This window comes from Haplochromis burtoni, unplaced genomic scaffold (assembly GCF_018398535.1).
Source record: "Haplochromis burtoni strain Fernald_Lab_line unplaced genomic scaffold, NCSU_Asbu1 Contig_862, whole genome shotgun sequence".
NCBI lineage: Eukaryota > Metazoa > Chordata > Actinopteri > Cichliformes > Cichlidae > Haplochromis > Haplochromis burtoni.
Window position 1 is genome coordinate 10,943 of NW_024583223.1, and position 19,044 is coordinate 29,986.

General features: G+C 37.8%; 2 protein-coding genes across 2 annotated transcripts; one reads left to right on the forward strand and one right to left on the reverse strand.

Moving 5' to 3' along the window:
* Positions 1-3,008: 3,008 nt before the first annotated feature.
* Positions 3,009-12,378, forward strand: LOC102297707 (hemicentin-1). Its single transcript, XM_042215899.1, has 15 exons — positions 3,009-3,260; positions 3,479-3,775; positions 4,442-4,723; positions 4,828-5,091; positions 5,311-5,583; positions 5,711-5,962; positions 6,081-6,356; positions 6,471-6,722; positions 6,856-7,140; positions 7,438-7,713; positions 8,310-8,585; positions 9,926-10,177; positions 10,345-10,629; positions 10,752-10,991; positions 11,423-12,378. Exons 1-15 carry the CDS (start codon positions 3,209-3,211, stop codon positions 11,509-11,511), a joined length of 3,651 nt encoding a protein of 1,216 aa, XP_042071833.1. The 5' UTR covers positions 3,009-3,208; the 3' UTR covers positions 11,512-12,378.
* Positions 12,379-13,900: 1,522 nt separating this feature from the next.
* pafah1b3 lies at positions 13,901-18,901 on the reverse strand. Its single transcript, XM_005950951.3, has 6 exons — positions 18,820-18,901; positions 18,452-18,542; positions 17,639-17,728; positions 17,387-17,503; positions 17,100-17,222; positions 13,901-15,751 (listed from the first exon to the last, which is right to left on the reverse strand). Exons 2-6 carry the CDS (start codon positions 18,530-18,532, stop codon positions 15,491-15,493), a joined length of 672 nt encoding a protein of 223 aa, XP_005951013.1. The 5' UTR covers positions 18,533-18,542; positions 18,820-18,901; the 3' UTR covers positions 13,901-15,490.
* Between the last annotated feature and the right edge of the window lie 143 nt (positions 18,902-19,044).

Consider the following 19,044-nt stretch of genomic DNA (forward strand, 5'->3'; position numbering starts at 1 on the left):
CGGCGTTGTAACGATACTCGTTACTGAAAAAAATAACGCCGTTGCTTGTAACGCATTCCCATCACTGGTCATTTCCATGCAACAAGGTTAATGATACGAATCTGCTCAGACCGCACCTTTTATTTGAATTTACATGTTGTTTGCATCTGGTTATTTGCAGGTGCTCTGGCTTCGTCCCTCAGTCCAAAGATGCCTATTTGGTTAATTGGTAATTTTAAGCATGGGAGGGTGTGGTTGTCTGCGTTGTTATGTTAGCTCTGTCATGACCCAGGGTGTAACCCACCTCTAAGTGAGCTGGGAAAGACACCAGCCAGAACACGGATGAATATATAAAGCAGAGAACTTCAGCTTGTCACATTGTTTCTGGCTTTTTATTGTAGTTTAAATGTTCAGATAAAGCAATTTGAGAAACAATGTAGGGTATTTAGACCAAAATATTTTGATACTTATGGCAGGGATTATATATAATATTTTTTATTAATTATTTTAAGGTAATTAAAGCACAAAAACAAATAATCAAATAATAAAAGAAATATGGCTAAATTCCCATTTGTGCGTAAAGTTTTTGCTTTGTCTGTACTGTATACTGTCCTAAAACGTCATGGCTAATGATGGTATTAGTTTAGGAAACAATGAAGGTGTAAAGCACAGTCATCGTTTAGTTATATCAGTTATAGATTCAGATATATTCAGATATTTATAAGTACTGTTTGTAAGTACTGATGTATTTTATCATATTTAATAATTAAAATTAATATAATAAAGTCGTCTAAGAATAACTAGAATTAATATTCATTACAATTAATACACTTTAACTGTATGCTTACTGCAAAACCTCATTGTCATGAAGTACATTTGTAAACATTTATTTTCATCTGTTTGGCTACGACACAATGAATTATGTGCTGATCAGTGTGAACCTAAGAGTCTGAATGAATTCCGCAGCTCATCAATCATCAAGTGCTCAATTTTATTCTCCTTCCAATCTCTTTCTTTTGGATGAACAGCAGCTTTGAGGTTACTTCCAGTTACAGAGCTCAGCTCACTGATGAAAACGCTCTCTGTGATCAGTGTGACCTGCTGTGACCATGTAGTAAACTTTACCATCAGCTGTGAGTTGGGCAATAGCATATTCACTACTACTGCAGTTTTACATACTAATATAATCATTGAGCTTCAATACACAGTTCTTATTTTTCTGTATGTCTCTCGTCTGCCTAATTGTCATTGCTTTTCTGAGATGGACGAGATAACATAGCGCTCAAAATGAACGGACCGAACATTTTTCCTTTTTAGCTGGATCCAATCTGTCTGCGGTCTGTTCCGCATTCTCCAATCATCCAGCTCAGTTTTAGTGGGTTCAAAGCTGTTACATGTCAGCAAAGACCAAAGTGGTCCATATTGCTGTCTGGCCTTCAACAATCACGCCAACATAAGAAACGACATCACCGCAAATGTGCTCATAGCAAGTGCATTTGTTACTATTACAACAGCAACATCAGTACTTCTTGGTTTTGTTCCAAACTAACTTTGTTTTGTTTTTTCTCAACACAAACTGTGTTCACTGTGGAGCACTGCCTCCCTTTGCTTTTCACAGATGATAGCACGTTCACTGTGATGGACCGAGCAGCGAAGGAAACTTAGGCACAGGTTAAAGTAAAAAAAAAAAAAAGAGGTCAAAATAACAGAACTCTACTCAAAGTTAACAAACAATACTGATAACTCAAACAAACTGAACTAACTTAACGAGACAAAGGGGAAACTTAACAATGCCTGATCACCCACAAAAACACAAAAAGGGGTAAAACACACAAAACCTAACTGAAACTAACACAATGAACTCCAATTCCCCCCCATGGTCCTAAATTATGAAATGAGTTAATTTGCAGCTTTCCATCAAGGCTTGTTCTGCCCCTTTTCCACCTGTTGGCTCCTCAATCAAGGGACGGGAGCAGCTGCAACTAAAGTAGCTCAGAAAACAAAGATTAAATCATACGTAATAGTGTAAACTAAAATGTGCACACTTATTTTAGAATACTGTGTTATGTGGATATGTGAACTAATTCTAAACCAAATCCAGTTATTCATTGTCCTGTAAATTAATTCCTATTTGAAGAAAGACAAATGTGAATGTGATGTTATGTATAAGCCTCTACACTAATATGGTGGCTATTACCACTGTGTGGCTGTAAGTGCAGCCATCACCATTATCTACTAGAAATACTGTCATACCTAAATTAGGATGTGACCTCAGCTAGTGAATGCAACACCCTTGTTTTTTACGTGTAGCGTGATCATGTCTTTGTTTGCCATTTCCTTGCTCTATCAACCCTATTATTGGTTTATTTTCACTTAAAATCGATTCAATGTTTATAGCCTTTAACACCACATGTTATTAGGTGCTCTAAAAAAGAAAAGCAGATATCGTGTATATTGAAAATATAAAATTGAGCTAATTGTGAGTGGTATTTGTGAAACTTTTTTTTTTTTTTATTCTAGTCTTATGGGGGAAAGAAAATTGTAATTTTGTTTACAGATGAATAGTGCATTTATCCCGTGTCTCTTTGGTTACTGTAAACAAAGTAGGAGAAGGAGACGATCCAGTATAGTGGGACAGAGAGTCCATTGTCCTCTACAAATTCTTTAAGTTTTGATATTCTGGGTGCAACTCATAACCAAATAATCCAATAAGAAGGCATTTACAGATTTGGATGGATCATCATAGCTGAATCTGCAAATGCCTAACCCCAAATTTGTTTTTATTTTGTCCAATTCAGTGGTTTCCATCTCTATTGTGGGAGGAAGTGACTCATCTTTTTTATGAGAATACTAAAATGACGTTCAGAGACCAAGATTCCACAGATTTGGTTTGCATTCTAGGTACAGAGTCACGTGTTAAAATTATAAACGCTCTCCACATGTTTCCTTGGTTGGAAAAAGTTGCAGAACAACAGTATACAGTAAATGGACACTCATAGGTGTGCACCTGTAAAGCATCAATATAAAAGGGTAAAACAAGGTGTGGTCATGACTTTGAGGTAGTATGATGATGGTGAAGGCAGGGGAAGGCATTTGCATCAAGAACACAGAGAGCTGCAGTGTTACAGAGTAAATATTAGCTGATTTGAAGGCAGGTAGCAGAGAATATCACAGGATTTTATTCAGCAAAGCCAGATTCAAGTTTAGGGAAAGGATACCAAGGAGCTTAATGGAGTCTCCAGTGGTGTTCATCCTATTCTTGGCTGCAGTAACCTTCACAGGTAAAACTGAATGATAAGTGAAGTTCAATGAGAGTTTTATTGACTATTACAATAACTACAGGGTCAGAGAATTAGACAATTTATAGATCCTAATATCAATTAAAATTCTTTAAAAATACTACTTTGACATATATCAGTACTTTTGTAACTACTTCTGTCCCAGTGTGTGGATGACAACTACGTGGCGACTGAATATTTTACTTGCTTTCTCTTTCTAGATGTGACACGCAGTCAGACATTATATGCCTCTGAGAACCCCGTCGCAGTGGGAAACAATGTTACCCTTAGCAGCAATTACACTGTCAGCTCAGGCGGATGGCTATTCAACACCCGCCAAATTGTGATAACACTAAATGGGGGTTTTCTTATTTCCAAAACATGGCGTGACAGAGTATCTTTTAACCAAAGTACTTCATCACTGACCATACACTCAGTAAAATTGGAAGACTCTGGAAACTACGCACTACAGGATCTAAGCAATGAAATTTCTTCTCAGTTAACACTTTCAGTTGAAGGTAAGCGCTCTCTCATTTTTCTTGTTTAGTCACCAGCACAGATTTCAAGAAGATTTCACTTCCTACATTATACTTCTTGCACGATTTCTGTATCATTGTCATTATTATTATTATTATTATTGTTGTTGTTGTTGTTATTATAATTAATTAACTTTGTTATGATTTATGAAAAGAGGCATTGTCAGAGTCTCTTGGTTCCATTATGTTAAGGAGAAAAACAACTCACACTATCACATTGTAGACATACCTATCTGGAAAAAAAGGGAAAACAATTACACTATAAATTTAAATAACACTATCAAAAATATGTTGATCTTGATTTTCAACAATTGTTACAACAAAGGTTTTACATCAAACAGATAAAAGTCAGGGTAAATACCAACTCAGAACACGACATCACACCAAGTCATTGTTTAACAAAAATTTTAAGAGGTAAATGCAAATTAAAGTATATCCTTGATGAACCAAAGAATTGGACTGACAAATCAACAGACCAATACTGTCACCCAAGGAGCCCATTTTGTATAAGACTGTTTTGTTTTTATTTGTTTTTATCTTGAACCTGACTTTATTTCAACATATGGGTCACATTTTCATATATATTTGGTGGAGGACACATTGCTTAAATAAAACATGACAAATGCCTTGTTGTTTTATTCTCCGCAGAGTCTGTTTCAAATGTGACTGTTCAGACAAGCACAACCAACCTGGTGGAGTTCAATGACACAGCAGTACTTATGTGCAGTGTGTCCAAAGGTACATCCCTGTCTTATCAGTGGTTCAATGGGAGCTCAATGATCACAGCCAATGAAAAAGTTCAACTCAGCAGTGGAAACACCATTCTCACTATCATGAACGTGACCCGCTATGATCAAGGACTATACAAGTGTAATGTGTCTAATAATGTCAGCAATGACATCAGCGCCCCTGTGACTCTGACTGTCAGCTGTGAGTTCTAACCAAAAGACACCAATACATGCATACAATCTATAAAACAATCTGCTGTCCCAACAATAACCTCTAAAACAATTTATGCCCTGTTCTGTCACCAGACGGCCCAAGTAACACGGAGATGACAGTCATGCCCCTTATGAATATATACAAAGGCGGATCTAATATCACACTGTCATGCTCAGCGGTGTCCAGTCCTCCAGCAATGTTCCAGTGGATGGTTAATGGAGTATACCTAAACAAAATTGAACCAAAGCTTGAACTAGAGAAAGTTAACGAGAACATGTCAGGAAAGTACACATGCCTAATTCACAATAATGTCACGTTCAGATACAGCAGCCAAACAGCAACGATCCTGATTGTGGGTAAGTTTGGTTTAGTATCTGTTTAAAAATGTATTTTGTTTTATTTTTTACTTTGCTGCTCAGATCTGCTGAGCTGGTAGACCATTAAGACCAAAAAGAAAGAGTTGTGGTTTGTGCCTTTTCCTTTGTACAGTGCAGAGGAATTATCTAGTTGAACATGCCATATTTTTTCAGGTCAAATATTTGAGTGAATTTAAATTACTTACTAAACTCCAACAGATCCTGTGACAGCAGTCGTGGTGAAACTTACCAATCCAGCAATATTTGGTGAGACATTCTCTTTGAGCTGTGAAGTGACGGGACCTGTTGACATCATTCATTGGTGGAAAAATCATCAACTTATTTCTGCTGACAATAAAACAACGTTTGGCACGGGCAACAGGACACTGACTATTAGTTCAACCCAGCATTCAGATGGTGGAGATTATCAGTGTGAGGCTTTTAATTCTGTAAGCAACCAAACCAGCGACCCCTTCACAGTCACAGTTTACTGTAAGTATTTCTATCATTATTAACATAACGATTATCACTGTGATGTCAGTTCTGTATTATCTGAATGCCTGTAGTCACATAAGCATTTTTCAGTGAAAGTAATTTGTGGTGTTCTTTATGTGTTTAGATGGACCAGAGACAGCAAATGTCATGGGACCAAATTTGGCAAAGGCAGGAGACTACGTCACATTCACCTGCAATGCAACATCGAATCCTCCCAGCATCTATGAATGGTACCACGAAAATGTTCTGGTCTCCAACAAGTCAGAGTATGTCACACCGTCTCTGACAACCAGCATGAGTGGAAAGTACCTCTGTGTGGCCTTCAACAGCATCAGTGGCAAAAACAGCACTGCTGACATAATGCTTACTGTTATCGGTAAGACTTACGTGACCATTTTTTTTGGTGTACACAAAATAACTTTTCATTCATAAAAAGGAGACAGGTGCCTCGGGGGAGAACTAAAGAGCTATTTTGTGATTTGCTTTGTTTGCAGAGCCGCTGCGAAACATAACAGTAGAAGCACCAATGATGCCTGCCAAAGAAGGTTACTCCTATAATTTAACATGCAACACAAATGTACCTGCTGATTACATTTACTGGATGAAGAATGAGGAGCCACTGGATGAAAACAACAGAATAGTTTTCTACAATGATAACAAAACACTTCACATCAGAATGGTGGAGCGCTATGATAATGCCAATTATGGGTGTGTGGCTATTAATGCCGTTTCAAAGAACATGAGCACTCCTTACATGCTCTTTGTCAACTGTGAGTATAATATTTAGAGATTTTATGCAGTTGAGTGTCATGTTTAAATGAACAATTTTTAAGTTTTACATTTATAGTTGTTTAGATATTCATCTATCTCCTCTTCTGTTACAGATGGACCAGAAACACCTTCTGTTTATGGGCCAGCTTTTGCTGAAACAGGACATCAAGCTGTCTTCAGCTGTTCTGCCGAGTCAGTGCCTCCCAGTACGTTCTGCTGGTGGTTCAATGGAGCCATCGTGGCCAATACATCAGACTACACAACTGATGTGTTGTCATTAAGCATGAGCGGAGAGTACAAATGCATGGCCATTAATAATGTGACAGGAAAGAAAAGCACAAACTCCACGACACTCACCGTGATTGGTATGAAAACTTTAGGATTCAGAGGAATTAGATGAAACATTTTTAACATATGACTCTGGCTGCTATTGTGTTCCAAGAATAAAGAACACTAAAGACATCTTACCCTCTCAACTCTCATGTTCTGTGTCTACAGAGGCCATAGAGTCAGTGATGATCGAAAGCACGACAATTCCAATCAACACTAAGAACTTTACTCTCACCTGTGATGTTACTGGGCCCTATGACACAATCTACTGGATGAAAGACAACGTGATGCTCAACATGGACCCCTCTAATGACTCACATATCTCCTATAACATTGAAAACAACATGCTGAACTTCATCCCAGTGACAACGTACAATGAAGGGATATATCAGTGTGTTGCTACCAATAAGGCTGGCCAGCAAAAAAGCCCCCAGTACAGACTACTGGTGAATTGTGAGCATGACAGAAAGCAATGAAAATTATTTTTTGTATTTTTTTGAAAACTAGACACAAATTGTTTTAATATCTACATCCCTGAGAAAATGTTTGCTGTAAGGAAGATCCAAATGAAGAGTCATGATATGTTTTTTTAGCAGTATTTAGACATTTTGGGGATTTAAATACTTAACAAAACAGCCAACATGTTTTTGGGTTGATGCAAAAAGTGTATTTAATTTATTTTCCTTCTTAGAAAGAGGAATGGCAGCTAAATAGAGAAATTAAGTGTTATGTGGTTTGCTTTGTTTGCAGATCCAATCCAAAATGTAAAACTAAATGCACCAGTGACCTTTGTCAAAGAAGGTTACGCCTATAATTTAACATGCAATGTAACTGGACCTGCTGACTACATTTACTGGATGAAGAATGGGCAGAGACTGCATGAAGACAACAGGACTTTTTTCCACAAGGATAACGAGACAGTTGAGATTAATCCAGTAAAGCGATATGACACTGGAAACTACTACTGTTTGGCTATTAATGCTGCTGGAAACATGCCCAGCGCTATTTACATGCTCGTTGTCATCTGTGAGTTTGATATTTTAAAGATTTACGCAACTGAGTGATATGATTTTAACATTTCAAGATATTTGTTGCAAGTCAATTATCTGGAGTTCAGATAATTTCAGTTATGTGAAATACCGAAAGTTCAGGCACAGAAAAATTAATTACAAATACATAAAACATATCAATATCGTATGAAACTTTAGAGAAGGCAGTAAATAAAAGACAATGCACAGATGTTAAATTATACTTGCATATCTATGTGCATGTGTGTTGTGTGTTTGTCTCATTTCTTCATGCTTTGCGGGTTTTGGAAAAAAAAGAAAGTGTTCCATAGCGTGCCAGTGTGTGATTTATCAATGTTATGTCTATAACCAGAGGGCATCAGGGACAATAGGCTGTTGTGTGGCTGCCGTGGGCCATTTAAAACTCACCGAGATGCGCCAAAGGACGGTGTTGCCTTTGCTAGTGCGGTTAACATACCAGTTTTGGAGTATTTGAGGGCTCATACTAAAGGTTAAATGTGGGCACTGCTGGACCTTTTTAACAACAGCTTTGATGTAAGTTACCTTTGTCATGTCTTTCTGATCAAATGACTGTTGTGTTTGTTTTGTTTGCAGATCAAATAGAAAATGTGGAAGTAAAAGCACCAATGATGCCGGCCATAGAAGGTTATTCATATAACTTAACATGCAATGTAACTGGACCTGCTGAATACATTTACTGGATGAAGAATGGGGAGATACTGCATGATGAAAACAGAACTGTTTTCTACATGGAAAATAAGACGCTCCACCTCAGTATGGTGGAGCGCTATGATAATGGAAACTACTGCTGTATGGCTATTAATGCTTTTGGAAACAAGGCCAGCCCTGCTTATAACCTCATTGTCAATTGTGAGTATATTAGAATGTATAGAATGTATGCTACTAAATGGTTCAATGTCAATGGTGCATCACCTTAAATTAGGTAAATCCATTGTATTTCGGTTCTTCAGTTGGGTGGCTGTAGCTCAGGTGGCAGAGCAGGTCAGCCACTAATCAGAAGGTCGGTGGTTCGATCCCAGGCTGCCTCCTGGCTGCATGCCAAATATCCTTGGGCAAGATACTAACCCCATGTTTGCCTACTGGTGGTGGTCAGAGGGCCCGGTGGCGCCAGTGTCCGGCAGCCTCGCCTCTGTCAGTGCGCCCCAGGCTGTGGCTACAATGTAGCTTGTCATTGCCAGTTTGTGAATGGGTGAATGACTGAATGTAGTGTAAAGCGCTTTGGGGTCCTTGGGGACTGAGTAAAGCGCTATACAAATGCAGGCCATTTACCATTCTAAAACATGGATTCTACAAAAAGGGTCATAATGTTCATAATGTGCAGACTTGCTTCCCATATGCCTAACCACGATTGCCCGATTGATCACTTTTACAAAAAGTGCACCTCAATTTGTATTAGCTTCACATTAATTATAGATTAGTAATTTACTTAATGCAGCAATTTTACAAAGTCAGCTTTCATTGAGAAAGCACTGGTGTTGCATGCTCTGGTGTGGATAGCAATCACACTACATGCTGAACCGTACCCACACAGCTGTGAAAAACATGATGACTTGACACACAGGTGACCAATTTCATGATAAAACTATCAAAGAGTATTTCAGTGTTGCAACTACAATGTCTCTTAAGACACAGGAGTCAACACAATAAATATACAATGAACTGCACAGCTGACCAGAACCTATACAAATTTGGATAATACTTTACCCAGCTCAAAAGACAAATTTGCATGCAATATAGTCAGGTAGGCTACTCTTTTGCATTAAAGGTAGGACTATGAAATTGCTTCATAATGTTAAATTGCTCGGTGGTAGCTCATACTAACTCAAAGCTTTATCTTTGCCTTATAATACTTATTACTTACTAAATTACTTACTTATTACTTACTTACTAAGTATTATACTTACTTACTTATAATACTCCAGTGTTGCTTGTTGCTCAAAAGTTTAGACAATAAATTTCCTCAGGAGCGGCACAGATATTCAAAACGTCTGTAGAACATTCATCAGGGACAGGTGTGTCAGTCTCTTTTGCATCATGCTGATCCATCACCACATTTTTAACCGCAAGTTGAAGAATGATACTTGCACGAGTCCAACATGGGCACAATTTAAAGAACTTTGTAGTTAACAAAAAAGTTAACACTCTAGATTCTTACTGTTAGAGTCACCTATCCTCTTTTGCTGTTACAGATGGTCCAGAAAAGCCCATTATTTATGGGCCAGCTTTTGCTGAAACAGGACGTCAAGCCATCTTCAGCTGTTCTGCCATGTCAGAGCCACTCAGCCAATTCTGCTGGTGGTTCAATGGATCAATTGTGTCCAACACGTCAGTGTATGCAACTAGCCTCTTGTCTTTCAACATGAGTGGAGAATACACATGTATGGCCATTAATAATGTGACAGGAAAGAACAGCACAAACTCCACTACGCTCACAGTTGTTGGTATGAACACTTTAAGATTTTTGGGAAATTTGTTGCACATGTGGCTCTGAAACTGATCAAATACAAATTCTTATTGTGTTCTTAAAGTCTAAATATTTCATGGGGATGTACTCCAGTCAAGATGTCATGCTCTTTTGTGTTTAACACCTTGTAATTTGTGTCTACAGAGGCCATAGAGTCAGTGATGATCAAAAACAAGACAATTCCAATCGACACTAAAAACTTTACTCTCACCTGTGAGGTTATTGGGCCCTATGACACGATCTACTGGATGAAAGACAACATGAAGCTTAACACTAATCCTTCTAATAACTCATATGCGTCCTATAATACTGAAAACAACATGCTGCATTTCACCCCAGTGACACTGGACAGTGAAGGGACATATCAGTGTGTTGCTACCAATAAGGCTGGTGATCATGTGAGCCCCCAGTACAGACTGTTGGTGAACTGTGAGTGTTTGTTGAGAACTAGTTCTGAGAAATCTGCCAAATATTCTTTTGAATTGTGTGCCAAGAAAACACTATTCATAATTTTGCAGTACATTATTCAAACTAAATCTTTCTTTTTCCAGATGGCCCAGTCAGACTGACCATTTCCCGTGCAAGTATGTTCATGTACGTGTCCCTGATATGCCAGGCTGATTCTCGACCAGCGTGTGACTTCTCCTGGTTCTTCAACAATCTGTCAACACCTCTACAGAACACATCTACTATTGTATTCCCTGCAAACAGCCAGAATTTTGGGAATTACATATGCAAGGCATGGAACCCCGTGACTGATATCACAATGTACCAAAATCTTACCGTCACAGGTGAATAAACCACACATCTTATCTCTACTCATTTTTCTTTAACAAGTTCTTTAGTGTTGTTGAGCAACGGGTATTTTACTATAACCTATGACCTCATAAGAAAATTACGAAAGCGTAGAGCTGCCACCCAGGCAAAAGAAAAATAGAAGTATGTCACGTTATAACGTGATATACTTCTATTTTTCTTTTGCTTGGGTGGCAGCTCTACGCTTCCGTAGAAAATAGAGGTGAAATGTACAAAAGATTTTGAGACGTTAATGCCAAAAGACGTCTTTGTAGTGTGGAGCATTTAAAGAAACTATGATGATCGCACCCATCTTTAAAATTGGCCACAGGCAGTGCTATAAATTTGCAAATATGCTGTAAGCGTTTTTCTTTTTCAGTCCTAACCTCAAACGTGTCTCTTTGCTTGTCATATTTTCCACCCCCAGCTCACGCCCCTGCCATCCACTTCCCATACCAAGGCAGCCTGATGATGATGGTTCTGTTTGTCTTTTCTGCGCCTGTGTTGTTCAACTGAGTTCTCCACACTCTTTAAGTCTTCTGAGAATGAAAGGCTTCTTTCTCGCTCCCTGTTTTTTGACAACAATCTTCCTGCACAATGATTAAGAAAACATAGCGCAGTCCATAATCCTAATGTTAAACATACACATTATTTAATTAGTGCAATGCCTATTTTTTATGTTCAATATTATATCTATTAACAGTAAAATGTAGTTTCGCTAGTTTTAATACTGTCATTGTAATCACTCCCCTGGAGCTAGTTCAGTGAATAGTTTCATAAAAGGAAAGCAGGGAAAGTGTACTCCTTACAAATTATAATCACTGTGAGCATTTAACCATGTTAATAATATATATACGTAGATGGTTTATTATACCTTGATTCACCTTATTTGATTGATTGATTACTTTTTTAAAAAATGAATAAAAAAAGACAACATAATATATTTTTTTGGAGATTTTATTAAGTGGGATATTTAAAATAATAATGGTCCCATTCAGAAAGTTATAGTCAGTTCAAATTCCAGTGATAAAGTTTCTTTTACACTGCATTTGTAAAAAATATCATGTGTATGCATAGAAAATATGATTGGCAATGAGTCTTACAAAAGCATGCATGTGTAAGAATAGAGGGCTTCTTTATATTGCTCATATGGGCACGGAGGGGTTGAAGGATTTATTAATCCTTTGGCATATCTTCATGTTCTTGAACTTTTCCTTCTTGCAGTGTTTTTTCCCTTGTGGTTTGAATGAATCCAGAAAGATAAAGCAATTGGACACAAAAAAGAAAATTAATGAAAAAATGAAATGAAAAAAAATGTGTAACTTCTATCTGTAATCACTCTTCAAAGCCATGATAATAAAGAGAATACAATAATTGATTTTATCACTGATTTTTCTCATCATTTTATTCCTTCCCTATTCCAAAAATCTTAGAAGTTATAGGCAACTTACACTTTCCAATGTATACAGCAGTATTCAAGCAGTGGCAGGCTTGGTTCATCACACCCATTTCCTTCCCTGAGTGACATATAATAAAAGAAGAAGAATGGGTTAGAAATACTGTATTTTTCTAAGAGAGAGGATGTACTTACATAAAAGTCATACATGTAAAAATTTATACATTCTTTGGTAAAATTCTCATGTCACCTTTACAGGTGCAAGGTCTTTTGTCCTGTCTTTGGATGACTGGACGTGCAGTTGTAAGTAGTTCTCCAACAGCAGATCCTGTAGCACAGTTTATTGTAGAAATAACTTTAAAAGATTTATAATAACAATTTTAATAAAGTAAGTATTTAGATACAAACCTGTAACTATCATTAAGGAGCTGGTCTTGTCGAAATGTGTTTAGAAAATAATCTCACATACCGTCAGTGAATGCGCTGACAACCAGGCTCTGTTTCTTTGTCTCAAGAACAGCTTTAACAAATGAAAAGGAAAATAATAGAGAAGGAGACTTCAGAATAGGGTGCACAGGATACAAAAAGATTTTTACGAAGTATCATACTATACCTTGGATGCAATCAGTTAATATTACCAGCCCAAGAGCCAGCGGCAAAAGCACCCTGGGTCCCATGTTGGAGAAAAGGCAATTCAGTGAACTCGGGGAAAGAAATCCTGCTTGTGCACTGACTTCAGTCCCAGAGAAGAAATGATGGGGTTGGTGTTCCGGCTCTTTATAAAGGATGATGGTGATGAAATCATGGCTGAAGCACATTAATCAACTGGCTGAAAAAACAATTTTACGATATGTGGCAGTGACTGACAGAATGATGTACACTTGCCAACAGATAGTGGTTTTGAGTAATGGCTTTTTGCTTTTAGAGAGATTCACAGGGTTACTGAGATGCGGTAAAAGAGCATTTGAATGTCAGATGTGCCCATTTGATAGCCTCTAGTTTCTGAACTTTCCTGATGGGAACCTAATACATCAATAATATTTTATATGCATTTTATCTTTTTGCTGCCTTTCACTAATTTGATAAAAATTGGGATCACATTCTGTCTTCAGGATATATCTGTTACTCTCGTTAAAAAACTGGCTGGCGGTTATCACTTCTGTCAGCATGACTGCAACTGATACATCACTGTCAATATTAAATCATGTTTGCTAATGTCAAGAAGAGCTGTAAGTGCTCTGCTTTTGTTTCATGTGTGATGACAGTTGGAGAAAGGATCAGATTCGTGGTAAAACTCACAAATGGGTGGTATGGACAAAGTTAGACTTGTTCACCTTCCTCAAGTTTCTGAAACGTGCCTCTGCTCACAAAATATGCGTGAGACAGGAACAAAACCAGTCAAGCAAACGTAATAAATCTCTTTTACACATCTAACAATCTATATGTACTCTTGATGAACCCAAGGCCTAAACATGTAGCTCTGCATCAGTGGTACTCAACACACAGATCCAATCTTGTTTTGATATTTAATGCATATCTTTCATCACTTACACAGTTGGCCATCCAATTGTTCATGTAATGTAGCACAGTCGTCACACAAGAGGCCCAGAAGCAGGTTAGTGTGAAGTAAAGCCTTTAAATATTTGAAGGAGCCATTACAAAAGACTTATCTCAATTCACAGACATCTAGATATATCACCACAGCTTCTCGACCTACTCAAACACATCTATCCTTGCAACAAAACAGTCTCTCATATGAATACTCTGTTGCTGTTATGGATAAAGGAAAAGATACAAGGGCATTAATGAGATAACATGATATGCTGAAAAGCAAGTAAACTGTAACGGTCAATTGTTTGCAAGTGCAGACAAGCAAAAAAAAAAACAAAAAAACCCCAAAACACTTTGGTCCTTCAAATGAACAGGTACAAAAAAGAAACCAAACACATCAGACATCGCAATAAAGCTATTGCCAAATAAAGGTAACCTGAAGAACAGTGAAATCGAGATGATTTACAAGGATCTTCTAAGAAGGGCAGTTGTTCTATCTTGTATACAGGCATATTTTGGCTTAAACCTGATATATCCTGCATCCTTTTCCAACAAGCTCCTGTTCCTAAAGTTCAAGAAAGTGCAACCTGTTTTTGTGTGTGAAGGATTCATGAGCTATAGCCAAAGGGATAAGATCTGCAGCAGAGCAAACCTTTAACAAGGTGCTGCATTCAGCGGTTTGACCTACAGAATGTCTTCCTAGAATATAAAGCTGCTGCCTTCTTTTGAAATTTATTCATGACCACTGAACATCTGGACTGATGTGTGCTCTAACAGCCATCTCTTCACGTATCGTTAAAGGGTGCTTTATGGTCAGCGCATTAGTCGTGTCATTTGCAAACAGTGATATCACCACAGCAGTCACCATTAATACTGGTGCTTAGGGCTCAGTTTACCCGCTACAGCATTTTCTAAAACAAACTGTCATCACTGAGATAAAACCTCCACATCAGCCCTCTTTAAGAGTAGAAGAAGCTCAAACCAGAAGCTGAGTTTTTAAGAAGTCTTTTTGTCAAGCTGTTGCAGCATCTCCCTCTGTATAATTTGGGAATTACCGGCATGGTGCCAATGCCACCCACACACAGGTAAAAAAAACTTGAGAGGTGTGCGACCGGCTAAAATGACACAAAAACTTGCACCGGTGGATATGACATCACTTTTAGTGAGCGGTGCCAATCATGAGGGTGATAATGGACAGTATAATTAGCTCATTATTATTCTCTTAAACCAGAGGGTCCCTGGATGACAAACAAAATTGTCCAATTGTATTGATTCTTTGTGTCAGAGAAGCTAATGGAACAGGTGCAATATTGGGAATGGAAGTAGGGATTTGTCAATTCATATAAACAAAAACCGTATGGTCACATTGTCTTTAACAGTGGTCACCAACCAAGGCCTTGAAGAGGTCTTCCACAAATAGTTTATGCAGCTCTTAGCCCTCAATAACTGATTCTATCCATCATTACACATCTTAATAATATAAGTGCAATGGTTTCTTGAAACAGGGACAAGGACCACTGTGGTAGTGTACTTTTGTGACCTAGATGCTCAGTTGTCAGTAGGTTCACCTAGCAGGGCCTTGAGATGGGCATGCAAAGGTTCACATACAGCTTGATATCCTTTCGGGGTCAGGTGAAGGTAGTCGTACATGTCCTGGTGGGAGATGCTACCATTGGAGTGAACAAAGCCGGGGTCTACATTGAAGAAGGAGGCACGGGGAAGGGATGTTAAGGTGTCCTTTACTAGCTCGTTCACCTTGGCATTTCTCTCCCGTAGAGGGTTTGGCATTTTTCCTCTGGGCAGTAAACTCTGGAAAACAAACATTAGCATACTTATTTTTAAATGTTTCATATACCTTATTTCATAACTTACTCATGTGCGTGTTAGCTGAATTTCCAATTAAGTTTCTGCCCCCTAGTACATATACAGTAAATTAATACAGTTAAACTTCAGACCTGTCTGAAACAAGTACAGCTTTTTGGCCCCCTAACATTCACCTGACCAGGCAGAGACTCCTCTGGTTTACTTTTAACTACATATCATATAGCACAAAACCTTCTGATCCAAACAATCTAAGATATCCATTTACAAACAATACAATATAGCATCAGTTGATCTTTAAGCAGATTTTCTAAGCCGTTGCCGTTTCAGTTTAGTTTTTATTGTCTGAAAATCTCAGTCTTTTTTTAATTACCAGAGTTAACCAGGTTTGCAGCACTTTTTCTAATTCTTCTTTCTGTATTTAGTGGTGACTTGAACAAAATTCTACTGCGGATCCAATTTTCTTAAACCATTAACTTACATATAGGTGACATACATTGAAGATAGCACATGAAACAAACGAAAACTATTAAGTCTTTTTAAAAAAAAAAACCCATAGATGTTAGTGATCTGATGTTAGTTTTGTTCAGACTGGCCAACCCCGTTAAAGAGATCATTATAGCAAGATAAAAAAATTCAAGAATTTTGGAATAGTTATTAGAATACATATAACACGTCATAAATACACGTAACTCATCCCAGTCTCAATAAACATATTCACCACAGGCTCATCAGACAACTTCCATTGATAGATTCTACAAAGACTGGCAAAGACTCAAGCTGAAGAGAGTTCCTCTGTATTTTCATTTGATATTAGTTTCCAAGGTTCACCAAAAAAGGTTGTTCCAGTTAGCATTAAATTTTCAAAAGTCTCGTTTTATTCTAAGTACCTAAAATATTTCAGTTTCAGTCTCTAACTTTAGTTGCAACAGCATCAGCAGCGATTGCAGCTTCTACACAGCTCCCATCAAGCTGCTATTCTCTGCAGACTCGTTGAAGAGCATGTCTGTAGAGTGTGTGCTGCACTGTTTTTTCAAATGGGCCTCAGAACAAAATACTTCCAAGCCCTTATTCTTATGAGCAATGTCTGCAGTGTATATTTAAAATCCTTGAATATACTACGTGAAATGGCTCACAGATAATCAAAGTTCCAGCCTATGAAGAAGCATCCATAACTTTACACTTCACCTCATTTCAGATAGCTAAGATGCTGCTAAAAGGGGTGACATCGCACTGTACTTTGATGGTTGAATTAACTTCATTAGTCATTTTCAAAAAACATGCGGGTGAGCAGATTAACACCCGATACAAGGAATGCTTTAGGAAAAACACGTACAAGTACAAGCGTGTGGGCATTGGGAAGCTTGTTCTTGATAACTTGGATAATAGCCAAGATGCCTCCACAGATCTGTTCAGGAGTGTGACCGTGATTGTTAGTTCCTACCCACAGCACAACGACCTGCAACAACAAAAGACAAAGCAATGCATGACTGAACACATGTCGCTGATATTTTGACCCAATGTACCTGGAAGTGGGATTTTAACACAGAGTTGAGCACAATCAGTCTTTTGTGTGAATAAACAAGCATGATCATGTTATCTATTTCTGGCACTGTTTTGAACCTTTGGGCTGATGTTATCCAGTTCACCGTTGCTCAGTCGCCACAGCACATGTTGTGTTGCATCACCACCCACCCCAAAATTAAGGCAATGGAGAGGTGAGAACAACTGACGCCATATCTGCAGACAAACCACAATAATATTGCATTCACATGTTCCACAACAAGTTTTCACACTTTGAAAACATTTATAAGAAAACGTAAATCAGTTACATAATGGACAGAGGCACACATATCAATGCAATCTTTGTTTTACCCCAAACTCGTGCATGAGCTGAACAAGAGAGTCTCCAACAAACAGGACATCAGGTTCTTTGTCTTTGCTGTCGGACACAAACCGATTGTGCTACAAAAAGAAAATGTAAAAGATGTATATATATTTTTACTACAGTACCAACCATTGCACAACATCCACACATATTGCAAGACAAACTTTTTAAAACCTTGTGTTTTTTTTAAGAATCAGCATGGTATGTTTCTTTTGATTTTCTGGTGACTACTGACATTTGTGTTCATTTAGAGACATGCTTTAAAATAACTACCCAAATGAATGCCCGATGGCAACGCCAAAAGGCTAAAGAGTGGCGAGTCTACTTTCTAGAAGCACTTTGGTATCATCACAGTGCAGTATTGAATGTAACACCAGCAATTTCATTTTTACATGACAAGTCCAGGTACAAAAATGTATTTAGAATGCGCTGTTATGTGGATAGAGAAAACTTTTTCTAATGGGTTTTTTTTAATCAATTAATGAAATATCTATGCATATCCCCACGTGTCTGAAAAAATACTAATTTGCCAAGACTTTTCTCCTTTCTTTCACAATCAATTGCAAAACTGCACACCCCTCACAAGCCATTGCATTTTCATTTATTAGACAGGTTTAAATAATTTATGAAGGCCATTATTGCAACAATATGTACTACAATATGTTAGTAGCTGGCTCTTTTCAACTATGAAGCTTCCCTTTATCTTCACTGATTGCAGAACTAAACATCAGCAACGATGCAAACGGAATAATATAACACCGTACTTTATAAAACCTATAAATAATATAAAAGTCACACACCATAGACATCCATCGTCCATCTCCCTGCGTGTCTTCACAGGGAGTGGGTGTGGCGGCTGGGTTTGGTTCTCCTGCACTCATTCTGCTTTACCTGTGTTGGGAAAACAGTCGCATTGAGTTCTTCACACTTTCAGCAATGTATACAAACCAATTCATAAATAGCCCATAGCTCTGTTCGCTTGAGAGATCTGTGGAAGCTAACAAAGTTAGCTACAATAGCTAGCTCAACATGCTGGAACACATAAGAGATGTAGTTGAACAAAGATAAGAGAAATTGTGAAATTAAATAGGCCTGTGCTCTGCAGAATGGAAAAGGGTAGAGATTAACATAATGACTGCATTAAGAGGTATAACTTATCATAGCATACCACTAAATCAAAAACACTGTTGTCCCCCGAATCACTTTCCGGAAGTGAGGTTCAGCACAGCAGAGCGTACCATTATCATGAGTAGTCAGCAACATGTATGGTTTTAGATATTTTAATTTTCCGACGTTTGAACATATAAAATTGTAGTGTGCAAAATATGATATGAGAATGTAAATAATAAAGGATTACATAAGTAGAGAAATGGAGCAGAGTTGATACTGTGTA